The sequence below is a fragment of the Bufo bufo genome, chromosome 10, assembly GCF_905171765.1.
Source record: "Bufo bufo chromosome 10, aBufBuf1.1, whole genome shotgun sequence".
NCBI classification, from domain to species: Eukaryota; Metazoa; Chordata; class Amphibia; order Anura; family Bufonidae; genus Bufo; species Bufo bufo.
This window is the reverse complement of record NC_053398.1, coordinates 94553026-94569294: the sequence shown is the minus strand read 5'-3', so window position 1 is coordinate 94569294 and position 16269 is coordinate 94553026. Positions and strand designations below refer to the sequence as shown.

Genomic DNA, 16269 nt, shown 5'->3' with positions numbered 1-16269 from the left:
AATGATCCTCCGGGCCTACTGTCAAAGACTGCAAAGGGTCACTTTGCAAGAAAAGTATGTGGGACCCTTTCATGTAACAGCTGGTTTGTTGAGAGTGAGGAGCTTAACATAGAGCTCCTTTCTAGCAAGCTTTACTTATGGTTTCTAATCCACCATTAACAGCTATGACAGTAATTAAACAGTCCTTTACATGTAAAAAAAAGTAGATCTCAGGGTATCTTCATGTTGTTTTGATAAGATGATGGTTCGCTTAACGGGCTCCTCTGTTGCTGCCTAGGCTACACATATGGGATGTCCACTCCTGATCTTATTACAAGGTTAGCTCCAAATTATATTGTTTTTAGAGCCCCTTGTTTTATTAGGGCTTCTTTATTTGTGTAAAGCTCGGGCCCACCAAAGGATCCACTGGTACTCTGATGGACCAGTGTGACCCTGGCATTACTGTTCTGACCACTATTCATGTTGTAACTAAAATCATTTTCTTCACATTCTTTAGCTCCTGGAATGGATCCGCCGTACTATCCCATGGTTGGAAAACAGAACTGCTGAAATATCAATGGCTGCAATGCAGAAGAAACTGGAGGACTTCAGAGATTACCGAAGAGTTCACAAGCCACCCCGTGTTCAGGAGAAGTGTCAGCTAGAAATTAACTTTAACACCCTGCAAACCAAGCTGAGGCTCAGCAACCGTCCTGCTTTCATGCCATCAGAGGGCAAGATGGTTTCTGTAAGTATAATAGAATAAGAGGAGAAATGAAGTCATGCTACATATTTTATTCAATTATAAAAAACACATTAAATACCTATTATTGCCGAATTTTTGAGAACAATCATTTATGGTGATATTTTACATCAGGATATTGCCAATGCCTGGAAAGGTCTGGAGCAAGTAGAAAAGGGTTATGAAGAGTGGCTTCTTCTAGAGATCAGAAGACTGGAGAGACTGGAGCATCTGGCCGAAAAGTTTAGACAGAAGGCCACGCTTCATGAGTCTTGGACCAGAGGTAGGTGGACAACTGCTTCATTTAATGACATAGGAAAGCTTACCGCATGCAATTTATTAATGATTTCTTGGATTCTGTGGGAATCATTGAGAAAAAAATGTGACATGGTCTGTTGTGTGACTGCAACAGTATCAATATGGAGGCATCATACAGGAGCACACAGACCAAAAGGGGCTCACTGCAACAGTTGCATGACTCTGTATGCTGTAATTTCCCCCCAGTATCACCTTCAGACAACCAGAATTTTGTTATTTTATTCTATGACTACGTGAAGGGACTTGGAGCCTTGATAAAAAAAAATGGAGATCAGGCCCCTATAAAGATTTACTGAGATTTATCACATGCCAGATATTTTTTTATGAATTTGTTGTTGGTTGCAATTATAGTATAGAAAGTAAAGTAGGAGAAAAATGACTTTTGATTTCTCTGCCGCATTATGAGGACATTAAAGGGCTCTTCTGAGCCTTAAATGCTGATGACCTATTCTCTGGATAGGTCATCAGTATCTGATTGGTGGGGGTCCAACACTTGAAGGCAGCGACCTTTGCCAGCTTTTCCTTGGCCGAGTGACGACACGTAAATTGGTCACATGGCCTAGGCGCAGCTCTGCCCAATTGAAGTGAATGGGGCTGGGCTGCGGTACCAAGCACAGCCGCTATAGAATGTACAGTGCTTTGCTTTAGTGAGCACAGGGAAGTTGTGGCACTCACAGGAGCACCGCTGCCTTCTCAAACATCTGATTGGTATCAGGTCTCAGGTATCGGACCACCACCCATCATGTACTGATGACTAATCCAGAGGATAGGTCAGTAAATCTTGGAAAAAAATTTACCTTTTTAACTCGATCCAAGGGCCACACATTACATTCAGTGCCTTATGTTCCCACCTAAAATTTAATCTGCGAATGGGGGATTTTGGACTTATGCTCTTGATATGGGTTGGGGTTCCTGATATCAGACCCCCCCCCCCCTATCAACCTCTTTAATAAATCTGATAATACAAATACTGTATATTACATAGATAGAAAAAGGATGCCAAATGCAGCAGGGTGAGCAACTGGCTGCCAGTTGTCCACCACTCATGCATACGTATGGGACGTATCATAAGCCAATCTACTCAATATTATAGTTTCAACTATTTCCTCCAAATAACTCAACAGACACATGAAACACCTAAGTAGGACGACCGGATTGAAGACTTACCTTCTAATATCTACCCTTCTGTTCTGTGCAGGAAAGGAAGAACTGCTTTCTCAGAGAGATTATGAATCAGCTTCTCTCATGGAGATTAGAGCCCTTGTGCGCAAACATGAAGCATTTGAGAGTGATCTGGCTGCCCATCAGGACCGTGTGGAACAGATTGCAGCCATTGCCCAGGAGCTGAAGTGAGTTTAGCCTTACATTTTCTGTTGCAGTCAGTGACAGATGTATGTAGCTGTATACTCCTGTCTGAACAATTGTGAGAACCGCTTTAAAAAGTCCTGCCGTATGTAAAGACTTAAAACTGTGCCTGTTTTCTGGAGTAGAAAGTCACACATTTTTTGTAAGCCCACTTTTGCACAGCAATGTGCGACCTTTCCCAGTTTTACATCGCACTCCACTTTTCTAAAAGGTTGGCGGGGAAGGTGCCAACAGATTTATGTTAATTTACACCAGTAAACAATGAAGATTAAACCTGGCGTAGATTCCAGCTTGTGGCGCATAGACCTCTCGTAATGTGGGGGGAATCTCTTAATAATTTTATCACATCTTACACTAGTGGACTTTATATGAAACCCGGCGTATGAAATGTCAGTTTTAGTAAATTTCCACCAGTGTGTGATTTATTTAAATACTCTTTTGTTCATATTTTACATAAACCTAGTCTTGGTTCTTCATGCAGACCTTCTACTGATTTGTCAGTTGCATGTATTCATACCATAGCAGTCTCCTGTTGCTGTATATAAAGCTTTTAATATTCTGTGCCCCAACAGCGAGCTTGACTACCATGATGCTGCTGCTGTCAATAGCCGCTGCCAGGCAATCTGTGACCAGTGGGACACTCTTGGTACCCTCACACAAAAGAGGAGAGATGCTCTTGAGGTAAAATAACTGATAAATAATATTGAAACTGACAATATTATCTTAAAAGGAAAGAACATGATGTAATGATAATGTTATCTTCAAACTTACAATGCAGATATAATATTTTTTTCCAGCGTGTAGAAAAGCTTTTGGAAACCATTGACCAGCTGTATCTGGAGTTCGCCAAGAGAGCAGCTCCTTTTAATAACTGGATGGATGGCGCTACAGAGGATCTGCAGGATATGTTCATTGTACACAGTATTGAAGAGATCCAGGTGAGAAGTGCAAATAAGTATCACCACATCAGGCGTGGTATAGTAATCTGAAAAGTAAACTGTCCTAGAATGCAGCACAGACAGGTATGAGTAGCAACCAGCAGTAATCTGAAGGTCACGCTGGACTATAACATAGCCTGAAAATCAGAACAGCAGAATGAACATAGAAAGTTACCCAATATTTTATGCACTATATAAATATAAATGATGCATTTGGAAAGTCTTCAGTTCAGACCCCTTCACTTTAACATTATGTTAAAAAAATATATATACAGTACAGACCAAAAGTTTGGACACACCTTCTCATTCAAAGAGTTTTCTTTATTTTCATGACTATGAAGGCATCAAAACTATGAATTAACACATGTGGAATTATATACATAACAAACAAGTGTGAAACAACTGAAAATATGTCATATTCTAGGTTCTTCAAAGTAGCCACCTTTTGCTTTGATTACTGCTTTGCACACTCTTGGCATTCTCTTGATGAGCTTCAAGAGGTAGTCCCCTGAAATGGTCTTCCAACAGTCTTGAAGGAGTTCCCAGAGATGCTTAGCACATGTTGGCCCTTTTGCCTTCACTCTGCGGTCCAGCTCACCCCAAACCATCTTGATTGGGTTCAGGTCCGGTGACTGTGGAGGCCAGGTCATCTGGCGCAGCACCCCATCACTCTCCTTCATGGTCAAATAGCCCTTACTTTCAAAGTTTTCCCAATTTTTCGGCAGACTGACTGACCTTCATTTCTTAAAGTAATGATGGCCACTCGTTTTTCTTTACTTAGCTGCTTTTTTCTTGCCATAATACAAATTCTAACAGTCTATTCAGTAGGACTATCAGCTGTGTATCCACCTGATTTCTCCTCAACGCAACTGATGGTCCCAACTCCATTTATAAGGCAAGAAATCCCACTTATTAAACCTGACAGGGCACACCTGTGAAGTGAAAACCATTTCAGGGGACTACCTCTTGAAGCTCATCAAGAGAATGCCAAGAGTGTGCAAAGCAGTAATCAAAGCAAAAGGTGGCTACTTTGAAGAACCTAGAATATGACATATTTTCAGTTGTTTCACACTGGTTTGTTATGTATATAATTCCACATGTGTTAATTCATAGTTTTGATGCCTTCAGTGTGAATCTACAATTTTCATAGTCATGAAAATAAAGAAAACTATTTGAATGAGAAGGTGTGTCCAAACTTTTGGTCTGTACTGTATATATAATTTTCCTTCGTCAGTCTACACTTGTCTACACTAATACCTCATTGACATACAGTAAGTACTTGGACCCTTTACTCAGAACTTAGCTGAAGCACCTTTGGCAGCGATTACAGCCTCCACTCTTTTGCACACCTGGATTTGGAGATTTTCTGCCATTCTTCTTTGCAGATCCTCTGAAGCTCTGTCAGGTTGGATCGGAACCATAGGTGGACAGCCATTTTCAGGTCTATCCAGAGATGTTTGATTGAGTTCAACTCAAAGCTCTGTCTGGGCCCCTCACAGAGTTTTCCCTAAGCCACTCCTACAGTATGTTGTCTTGGCTGTGTGCTTAGGAACATTATCTTGTTGGAAGATTAACCTATGGCCCAGTCTGAGGTCTAGAGCACTCTGTATCAGATTTTCATTAAGAATATCTCAGTAGTAAGTACTTTGCACCATACACTCAATTCAGCTTTCCCTCAATCCTGACCAGCATGCTCGACAGCATGATGCTACCATCACCATGCTTCACTGTAGGGATGGTAGTGCCTGGTTTCCTCCAGACATGGTGCTTGAGGCCGAAAAGTTCAATTTTGGTTCTTACTGTCTGAAAGTCTCTTAGGTGCTTTTTTTGCAAACTCCAGGCTGACTTTCATGTATCTTTCTCTGAGGTTTCTTCCTGGCCACTCTACCATAATCTCAGATTAGTGGAGTGCTGCAGTGATGGTTGACCTTCTGGAAGTTTCTCCCATCTGCGCACAGGATCTTTGGAGCTAAACCAGAGTGATCATTAGGTTCTTGGTCACCTCTCTTGCCAAGGCCCTTCTCCCCCAATTACATAGTTTGGTAGGGCGGCCAGCTCTTCTTCCATTTAAGAATTATGGAGGCCACTGTGCTCTTGGAAACCTTCAGTGTAGCAGAACATTTTTGTACCATTCTCTAGATCTGTGCCTCCACACAATCCTGTCGGTAAGCTCTACATGCAGTTCTTTCCCCCTGATGGTTTGGTTTTTGCTCTGATATGCATTGTCAGCTGTGAGACCTTATATAGACAGGGCTGTGTCTTTCCAAATCGTGTTCAGTCAACTGAATTTACCACAGATGGACTCCAATGAAGGTGTAGAAACATCTCAAAGATAATCAAGAGAAATGGGAGGCTCCCAAAGCTACATTTCCAGTGTAATTGTGTAACATCCCAGAGTAGGTCACTAAAACTCTGTCACCCTGCTATATGATGTTAAAGTGTGAATGTGTTATCACCCTGTGCAATCTGGCATTGCATTGGTATAATCTGGATCTACTGGGACTGTTTAAGATGTATATGCTGTAATTCTCAATGTACACCAGCAGGTGGCAGCAGTATGTAGGCAGTCTACAGTTAGTTAGTTAGTTAGTTAGTTAGTTAGTTAATAGACCTAGACTGGAATAGACCATTCCAGGCTAGCTTCCCCCCTATATGAGGAGCAGTGGAATGTTCCCACATCCTACTTCAGAAGGAGGAAAGAAAGTTCTAGGCTGTGTACCAGCCACCCCCTGTTGGGGTAGGCTGTGTGAATAGGAGCTCCCAGAAATAGGGACCCCAACCAGGGATCCAAGCCTCCCTGAGGCCCAAGATCAATAATCCCAGCCTGAGTCCCTTACCTCAGCTGGAAGAACAAAGAGAAGCAGCCATCTTCAGAACTATCAGATCTCCAGGAAGAAACCACCATTCCCTGCGAGCAATCCTGTAAGTACTCTGGCATTCTGGCATTCTGGCATTCTGGCATTCCTCACCTTGTACGTGAGCTCATAACATCTTAAAGGGCCCTGCTACAGTACCTGCGCAAGCTGCAACTGGCGTCACGAACTCATATACATATAAACTTACCCACTGCATAGCAACCCCACTGACCCAGTGTCCTGCTCATTGCAATTGCAAAGGTCTGAATACTGATGTCTATGTAGAATTTTAGATTTTCCTTTTTAATGAGTTTGTAAAATTCTGTTTTCACTGTTTCATTATTGTGTATTGAGTGTAGATTGATGGGGGGAAACTTAAATTTTTTTGGTTTCAGCACAAGGCCGTAACATAACAAAATGTGAAAAAAGTGAAAGGGTCTTTCCGAGTGCATTGTATATACTTTTATTATATATGTAAACTGTAAATGGGATTCAAATGTATTCCATAGAGGAGAACTTCCAAAAGAACAATATTATATCCGTATTGGTGTGTTCTACGATTACAACGGGCTGTCCCGGCAAGTCAAGAAGCACCCACATGCCACTTAATTGACAGGCAGACATCTTGCCCAGCACTGACAATCTTGTACCTTTGCCACTGCTCCAAGTTTTAGCCCAAGTGCAGAAGCTCTGCTTCCCCGACTGGAGCAGCAACTGTGCATGCACCACTACACTTCTGGGTAGCGGTGCATGAACAGTCTCTGCTTCGAACACATAAGCAGAGCCTCTGCGCTTGCGCCACTATTCAGATTGTCAGGGCCAGGTGAGTTGTCTGGCCCTGTAATTCACTGTACAGTCTGGCAGTGTCAGCTCTGGTTGGATAGTGTCAGACTATGCTGGGACACCCCCCCAACTGGTAACGGCCAGTCAGCAATTCATTTTTAAATTTCTAGCAGTAATAATAAAGGAATGGCTCAACATAGAGTTATAAGAAAAAATGCTCCAAAATTGCTATTGCACAGAGAGTACAAGTAGATACTAAAACAGACATTTCACGAGAGGTGAAAGGTCCTCTTTAAAGCATTTTTAATATTTTAAGCATTCTGTTAATATTGGTTTGATCTATTTTAATTCCAGAGCCTTATTACAGCACATGAACAATTCAAGGCAACTCTCCCTGAGGCTGACAAGGAAAAAATGTCAATTTTGGGCATCCAGGCCGAAATTCAGAAAATTGCTCAGACTTATGGAATCAAGTTATCTGGAATTAACCCATACACCAACCTCACCCACCTTAATATTGCCAATAAGTGGGATTCGGTAAGTAAACAGAGTTTAAAATAGTATATTAAGGAATACTTCTGAAGCTTAAATGCTTAAGACCTTTTCACTATCAACAGGTAAAACAACTGGTTCCCCACCGAGACCAAACCCTGCAAGAGGAGCTGGCCCGTCAACAGGCTAACGAACGTCTGCGTCGCCAGTTTGCAGCACAAGCCAATGTCATTGGTCCCTGGATCCAGACCAAGATGGAGGTTGGTTCAACAGCATTAACATTTTGATGGTATTATATAAAGACTAATGCACTGTCCTCTCCTGAATGTTGCAAGACAAGTAACCTTTAAACAACGGTACATTGTGAATTATACTACCAGTTGTTAAGCACCCCCACCATACAGCTATGAAAAGAGTTTGATGGAATATATATTGTGTCCAGCATCTAGTTGGAAAGTACATATAGGAAGAGTATTGTAAGTTGTTGCCAGTAAGTTAGCTGTTTTTAGCAAATCAGCATTACTGGGAATGTTATCAATAATGCTAACATTCCCAGTAATGCTAAAAAGGACGCTCTACCCAAATGTCCTTTTTAGTTAGATGAAAGAAGGAGCCCTTAACTACTATTTTATAGGAATTTTCCCACACAATATTAAGCCAACCCTGAGAACGGAGGAGATGAATGGTTCATGCAGAGACAGCTGAGTACATTTTATTGACACTTATAACCTGAATTTAGAGAGTGATTGTACATGTATGCCAGGAGCTGAGACACCCCCATACACAATGCTAAGTGAGCAAAGCATTTTTTGCACTGAGAGTATGTAATTTCTGTAAACCATGCTATTGGTCATGATGATTTTGTTTTACATGTGACACTTCTGTTGAATTACCTATATTTAGGAGATTGGTCGCCTATCCGTGGACATTAGCAGTTCTTTAGAAGACCAGATGAACCACCTTAAGCAATATGAACAGAATATCATCTCCTACAAGACCAACATTGATAAACTTGAGGGAGATCATCAACTCATCCAAGAGTCCTTGATCTTTGACAACAAACACACCAGCTACAGTATGGAGGTAAGGAAGTCACAAAAGACTTACATGTATTTGAAGAGTACATTAAGATAATATTTTATAATAACTGCACTATCATTTTGTTCCGTTATAATAATAATATTACAATAATCAGCTTAACTTCAATAATCGTGTTTTAAAAAATACAAAATTTTTGTTAGAGGAGATTCCCTCTTCAGGGCTTCCTCCAAATAGCAGAGTGGAGAGTGGCTACAAAGAGTATCTTTTGGTTTGAGGACCCAGCCTACCTTTGCATAATTAGACAGCCCATTGAACTGTGTAATACTTAATTTCCCCATGGTGGCACTGCAAGGAAATTTTACACTTGCTGCTAGGTCCATCCCTAGATTGATGATGGTCACTGAAGGTTCCAGACGTTGACATGCTGTGATTAGTTGTTTGTCAGGGGAACCTACTAATAAATTGCCCAAAGTGGACAAAAGAATCTTTGAAGAAAATATTATATTCTACAGTTTCTAAGCTACTGTATGCCCCATTATTTAGATTACATACTTTACTACATTCTTCATCGTACAACTCTGTACATTAAATTCTTTATAATCAAACAAGTTAGCTAAATATTTCTTTGATTCTATTCTCATTCCTTTCTATATTATCTCCTACGTTTTCTCTCAGCACGTCCGTGTGGGATGGGAGCAGCTCCTCACTACAATTGCTAGGACCATCAATGAAGTTGAGAACCAGATTCTGACCCGTGATGCTAAGGGCATCAGCCAAGAACAAATGAATGAGTTCCGTGCATCATTCAACCACTTTGACAGGGTGAGTAGTCCGAAATCATGAAGACCAAGTTGGCTAAAAAAAATTAGTCTTTACATACTTATAGATGAATATCATATTTCAACTTTCCTGCCACAGAAGTTATCAAATCCCTTATCCACAGATATTGTAATTTCAAATAATTAATCCTTCCCTAACTGTACACAACTCGAAAAAGGAACACATAGAACAGCTAAACGAAGGCTAAAAAAAATAGGTTGCTTGTTATGTAAGAACCTGCAATTCCTATCATTGTTAAAAAAAAGTTGATTATCTTTTATCTACAGAAGAGGAATGGTATGATGGACCCAGATGACTTCCGTGCTTGCCTGATTTCCATGGGTTATGATCTGGTAAGGCTGTGAACAAAAAACAGCTTAGTAGTAAATGACTTTAGTCGATATTTCTATATTTTATTCACAATTATTTAATTTGGTTCCTTCATTTCCTAGGGTGAAGTTGAGTTTGCTCGCATTATGACTTTGGTTGATTCTAACAACACAGGAGTTGTGACCTTCCAGGCCTTCATTGACTTTATGACTCGGGAGACAGCAGAAACAGACACTGCCGAACAAGTGATGGCTTCATTCAAGATCCTTGCATCCGATAAGGTCGGTACAAAATAAAACAAGCCTAGAAGTATATTAATAGCATCGTAAGCTCAGGAAAGATCCATCAACCCATTCCTAGATTTGTTGTCCCTTTTAGCCAAACTTCCACAAAATATTTTAACATTTAACGCATCAGACCAACAAAATTATTTTATTGTGTTCCAACTTTTTTTTACTTAGGGCCTGAGTAAAGGTGGCTAAAAAATCTACAACTCACACTCAATACACAAACATTAATCGCTCATACATTAAAGGGGTTTTCTGGTTTGCATTAACATCCTTTAAAATAATTAAGAAACTAGCTGTAATTTTGTAATGTATCTGATGATAAGACACACCCTAGTTTTAGAGGAGGAAAATAGGAAAAAAAAATTTTTCATTAGAACAGACCGCAATATTTATCAGAATCACAAATTAGACCCCAATCTTCATCAGACTTCAGATCAGTCCTCCCATATCAGACCTCCATATCAGACGTCAGATCAGGCCCCCACATCAGACCTCAGATCACACCCCCATATCAGACCTCAGATCAAATCCCCATATCAGACCTCAGATCAGATCCACATATCAGTATTTAGATCAGACCCCCACATCAGATCTCAGATCAGACCCCTATATCAGATCAGACCACCACTTCAGATCAGACCCCCACATCAGACCAGACCTCCACATCAGAACAGACCCCCACATCAGACCTCAGATATCCATATCAGATGAGACCCACCATGTTATACCTGTGATCAGACTCCCATATCAGACCCCCAGATTGGATCCTCATGTCAGACTTTAGATCAGACTGCCATATCAGATTATATCCCCATGTCAGATTTAAGATCAGGCCCCCATTAGAGATAAAATAAATAAATTAACTTGCCTCCCCTGCTCTGCTGCCACCTGCAGGTCCGGTGGTCTCTCCTGCAGTCACTGCTCCCTGGTCTTCTCCAGGCACCCAGAGAAAGACCAGGGAGCAGTGAGTTTCCTGTGATGTTATCTCTGTTGGTGTGTCAAAGCAGCAGTAAGGGCAATGATGGGGGGGTGTATTTGTAACTAGCTGGGTGAGAGGAGATATAAATTAGATGGAAGTTGTTAGGGGTGGTGCTGGGCTGTGGCAGAGAAAGGGGGAGAGTATCATGGGATTGGTTGGATACAGCATCAGGAAGTGCTACATACAGGATGGAAATAAACCAGAGGGATTGGTTTACGGGCCAGGATACTCCAAATTGAAAAAAAAGTATGGGTAAGATGTACGTGAAGTAAGCAAATAAATGAGCTTATCTGTTAAAAACTGGTAGTTGGCAGCGTTACATTAGTCTGACTTATCTTCTTTGATTTTCAGAACTACATCACCATCGAAGAACTTCGCAGAGAGCTGCCCCCCGAACAAGCCGAATATTGCATCAGCCGCATGACAAAATACATGGGTTCCGATAGTGTTTCTGGATCTCTAGATTATATGTCCTTCTCCAGTGCTCTTTACGGAGAGAGTGATCTTTAAAAACACCTTTCCCCGATTCCCTTGACTGTTCCCAAGCTCTACTCCCCTTCCCTGTATCTCAGTCATTTATCTAAAGACAAAATGACCTTCCTAAAGTGTAGCAAAGAACCAAATAAAATGTATATATACACTTTACTAAACAAAATATGTCAACCTCATATATCATCAAAACATCATTAAATGAAAGGTTTATCATTTAGGGTATTTATTTTGTTCATTTTCATGCTCGATGGAGTTATACACTGTGACATTATCAATTTTAGAAATATTTGACATTCTTAAGATTATTCTACAGTCTTATGTTCCAGAACCACCAAACCTGGATGCACCTTTATTCATTATCATAGTTCTACCTATTTAAAAAAAAAAAAAAAACATATTACATTAGTCATCTCGAATTATTTATGGTATCACCAGAATGTGCACCAGGCTGTGTTACTGCTCTCATCCAAATGGTAATGACTGGAAATGATCCAAATAAATGTTGGACTGTGCTGCTATTTGGAGTTCTCTAGGGCACCATGTCTACAGAATGAATTATCTGAACCCCATAAGTGTATATATACATTTTAAATCAAGGATTGCTGTATTTTCATGAAGGTAGATTTTGTAGTTTGGCTTTTCCGGCAAGCATAAATGATACTTTTATAATGTGCACGAATCCTTGAAGCAACAGAGGTTATTGAAAGTGATAAAAAGAGTGGGACTTAGTATCCAGGTTGGTGAACTCTCGCTGAGCCAATACATATTAGTAATGCGCCTGTTTACCCAGTGTGGTGTGCTTATGGTTCGGGAACTCATTTTTTTTAAAACATAACATTGTCAACCATTTCTCTGACCTACTCTCAGAAAACCTCCTCTAAATATCAGAGGAAATAAATGTGAATATTTAATGGTTGTCGATTGTATTGTTCTTCTTTAAAGACCAATCGTCCAGACAAATGAGCTGCCTACGTCACTGGGGATAATTATTATATAATAGGAACACAAATTTATAGAATGGCGACATGAAGATGACAGACTAGACTTGTGGTTAGTAGGAAAGCAAGACAAGTATCAGTATGTGCTTAGTCAGGATGGTAACACAGAATAAAAAATCATTAAAAAGGTATTCTGGTTACATCAAGTTACCCCCTATCCACAGGATATAGGATAACGATTAGCTTGGTGGGGGTGCAACCACTGGGAACCCCACTGATTACACTCACCTAAAGAATTATTAGGAACACCATACTAATACGGTGTTGGACCCCCTTTTGCCTTCAGAACTGCCTTAATTCTACGTGGCATTGATTCAACAAGGTGCTGATAGCATTCTTTAGAAATGTTGGCCCATATTGATAGGATAGCATCTTGCAGTTGATGGAGATTTGAGGGATGCACATCCAGGGCACGAAGCTCCCGTTCCACCACATCCCAAAGATGCTCTATTGGGTTGAGATCTGGTGACTGTGGGGGCCATTTTAGTACAGTGAACTCATTGTCATGTTCAAGAAACCAATTTGAAATGATTCGAGCTTTGCGACATGGTGCATTATCCTGCTGGAAGTAGCCATCAGAGGATGGCTACATGTTCTCATTCTGTTTACGCCAAATTCGGACTCTACCATTTGAATGTCTCAACAGAAATCGAGACTCATCAGACCAGGCAACATTTTTCCAGTCTTCAACAGTCCAATTTTGGTGAGCTCGTGCAAATTGTAGCCTCTTTTTCCTATTTGTAGTGGAGATGAGTGGTACCCGGTGGGGTCTTCTGCTGTTGTAGCCCATCCACCTCAAGGTTGTGCGTGTTGTGGCTTCACAAATGCTTTGCTGCATACCTCGGTTGTAACGAGTGGTTATTTCAGTCAACGTTGCTCTTCTATCAGCTTGAATCAGTCGGCCCATTCTCCTCTGACCTCTAGCATCCACAAGGCATTTTTGCCCACAGGACTGCCGCATACTGGATGTTTTTCCCTTTTCACACCATTCTTTGTAAACCCTAGAAATGGTTGTGCGTGAAAATCCCAGTAACTGAGCAGATTGTTAAATACTCAGACCGGCCCGTCTGGCACCAACAACCATGCCACGCTCAAAATTGCTTAAATCACCTTTCTTTCCCATTCTGACATTCAGTTTGGAGATCAGGAGATTGTCTTGACCAGGAGCACACCCCTAAATGCATTGAAGCAACTGCCATGTGATTGGTTGACTAGATAATTGCATTAATGAGAAATAGAACAGGTGTTCCTAATAATTCTTTAGGTGAGTGTATAAGAACAGGTGCTTTATACACTGTGGGGATCCCAAAATGAACTGAACATTGGCAATGTCGCTCCTTTCTATGGGACTACGGGAGATAGCCAACTACAAGCACTTGGCTATGTGCAGCATTCGCATAGAGATGTATAAAGCGGGAGGGCGCATGCTCAATCTGCCGCTCCATTCATTTTGAGGGTCCTCCTGGGATAAGTGCCCCCTGTTGCCATCATCAGTGGAGCTCGCAGCAGTCAGACCCCCATCATTCTAATAATTATCAACTATCCAGGTCATAGGGGATTACTTGATGTAATCAGAATACCCCTTTAAGTGTATGTGGGTTCACAAATAGCTTTTTCCAAAAATAAACATGCTGCATTTTTCCTGCATTTTCTAGCACTTTTTGGTCTGTGTTTTTTTAAAAAAAATTGCAGCATGCTCTAGGTGTGGAGTTTTTTCAGGTGCCCCGCGATAGGCTTCACCATTGGGCTTGAAAAAAGCCTGAAAAAAAATACAACCGTCTGCATCCGTTCTGAATGGATCCGTTTGTATTATCTTTAACATTGCCGTTTGGCTCAGTTTCATCAGACGGACAACAAAACGATGCAAGCAGCGTTTTGGTGTCCGTCTCCAAAGCAGAAGGGAGACTGAACTGATGCAAACTGATGCATTCTGAGCGGATCCTTTTCCATTCAGAATGCATTAGAATGCAAATTGATCCGTTTTGGACCGCTTGTGAGAGCCTTGAACGGATCTCACAAACGGAAAGCCAAAACGCCAGTGTGAAAGTAGACTTAGCTGCTCATCTCCAAATAAAGCACCACATGTCTGGGGGAAGAGTACAACCCAGGGAGGTCTCTCACTTGGTCATATAGTAATGTCTAGGGAGACGATCTGAAAAAGGGAAAAGTAAGAATATTATATATGGCTGAAATCAGGCCTTTGGTAGAAGTAGACATCTTACAAAGCTTTCCAAAGGTAGTTGGAAAAGATACAGGTTGTCCCCCAATTAGAGTGAGAAAAAAAATGTTTAAAGGGTTTCTGTCACCAGAAATACCTAAATTAAACTGGCTGACATTAGTGAACTGCTAATGTCAGCTGAACCTAATTAGCCTATTCCTAGTTTTATCCACACCCCCGTTACTCCATAAATGTAACTTTTATAATATGATAATTAGCCTCTAGGAGCAGGGGGGAGTTGCTCCTGCTTCTAGAGGCTCCGTTCTCCCACCTCTGTCACTTCCCTCCAAGTCTTATTTGACAGGCCCAGGCAGCGTTCGCATCCTCCTGCAGGCCCTGAGTGCATGGTAAATCTCGCGCAGGCGCAGTAAGAAAGCCAGTGAGCGCCCTCCAAATGTGTTGGAAGATGCGTCGCACACATAAAAGACATGGGACCTAACAGTAGGAGTCTTCGCATTGTACACAATAGTCCCCATAATAAAAAGTTAGGATGTACAGGAGAATTTCAAAGTTCTCCATCCATTTCGTGTAAGCTAAAAGGGCCTACCAAGCCTTAGGCCTCATGCACACGACCGTTGTGTGCACCCGTGGCCGTTGTGCCGTTTTCCGTTTTTTTTCGCGGACCCATTGACTTTCAATGGGTCCGTGGAAAAATCGGAAAATGCACCGTTTGGCAGCCGCATCCGTGAGCCGTGTTTCCTGGCCGTGAAAAAAATATGACCTGTCCTATTTTTTTCACGGCCAACGGTTCACGGACCCATTCAAGTCAATGGGTCCGTGAAAGAACACGGATGCACACAAGATTGGCATCCGTGTCCGTGATCCGTGGCCGTAGGTTAGTTTTTATACAGACGGATCCGAAGATCCGTCTGCATAAAAGCTTTTTCAAAGCTGAGTTTTCACTTCGTGAAAACTCAGAACCGACAGTATATTCTAACACAGAAGCGTTCCCATGGTGATGGGGACGCTTCTAGTTAGAATACACTACAAACTGTGTAAAAGACTGCCCCCTGCTGCCTGGCAGCACCCGATCTCTTACAGGGGGCCGTGATCAGCACAATTAACCCCTTCAGGTGCGGCACCTGAAAGGGTTAATTGTACTATCATATCCCCCTGTAAAAGATCAGGGCTGCCAGGCAGCAGGGGGCAGACCTCCCCCCCCCCTCCCCAGTTTGAATATCATTGATGGCCAGTGCAGCCTCCCCCCCCCCCTCCCTCTATTGTAATAATTCGTTGGTGGCACAGTGTGCGCCCCCCCCCCCTCCCTCCCTCTATTGTAATAATTCGTTGGTGGCACAGTGTGCGCCCCCCATCGGCCCCCCCTCCCTCTATAGCATTAGCAACATTGGTGGCCAGTGTGCGGCCTCCCATCTCCCCCCCCCCCCCATCATTGGTGGCAGCGGAGTTCCGATCGGAGTCCCAGTTTAATCGCTGGGGCTCCGATCGGTAACCATGGCAACCGGGACGCTACTACAGTCCTGGTTGCCATGGTTACTTAGCAATAGTACAATAGTAGAAGATTCATACTTACCTGCTGCTGGCTGCTGCTGCGATGTTCGTGTCCGGCCGGGAGCTCCACCTACTGGTAAGTGACAGGGTCTGTGCGGCGCATTGCTAAATGAACTGTCAC

General features: G+C 42.0%; 1 protein-coding gene across 1 annotated transcript in view; it reads left to right on the top strand.

Annotated features, from left to right (window-relative positions):
- Nucleotides 1–12339, top strand: part of ACTN3 (actinin alpha 3) — a 73341-nt gene extending 61002 nt beyond the window's left edge. The window contains exons 10-21 of the mRNA XM_040409673.1: nucleotides 497–727; nucleotides 857–1004; nucleotides 2238–2388; nucleotides 2977–3085; nucleotides 3202–3342; nucleotides 7335–7517; nucleotides 7598–7732; nucleotides 8376–8555; nucleotides 9189–9335; nucleotides 9620–9685; nucleotides 9785–9943; nucleotides 11283–12339. Coding sequence (XP_040265607.1) covers nucleotides 497–727; nucleotides 857–1004; nucleotides 2238–2388; nucleotides 2977–3085; nucleotides 3202–3342; nucleotides 7335–7517; nucleotides 7598–7732; nucleotides 8376–8555; nucleotides 9189–9335; nucleotides 9620–9685; nucleotides 9785–9943; nucleotides 11283–11441 — 1809 coding nt within the window. The 3' untranslated portion in view covers nucleotides 11442–12339. The remainder of the gene's footprint in view (nucleotides 1–496; nucleotides 728–856; nucleotides 1005–2237; nucleotides 2389–2976; nucleotides 3086–3201; nucleotides 3343–7334; nucleotides 7518–7597; nucleotides 7733–8375; nucleotides 8556–9188; nucleotides 9336–9619; nucleotides 9686–9784; nucleotides 9944–11282) is intronic.
- The last annotated feature ends 3930 nt before the right edge of the window (nucleotides 12340–16269 follow it).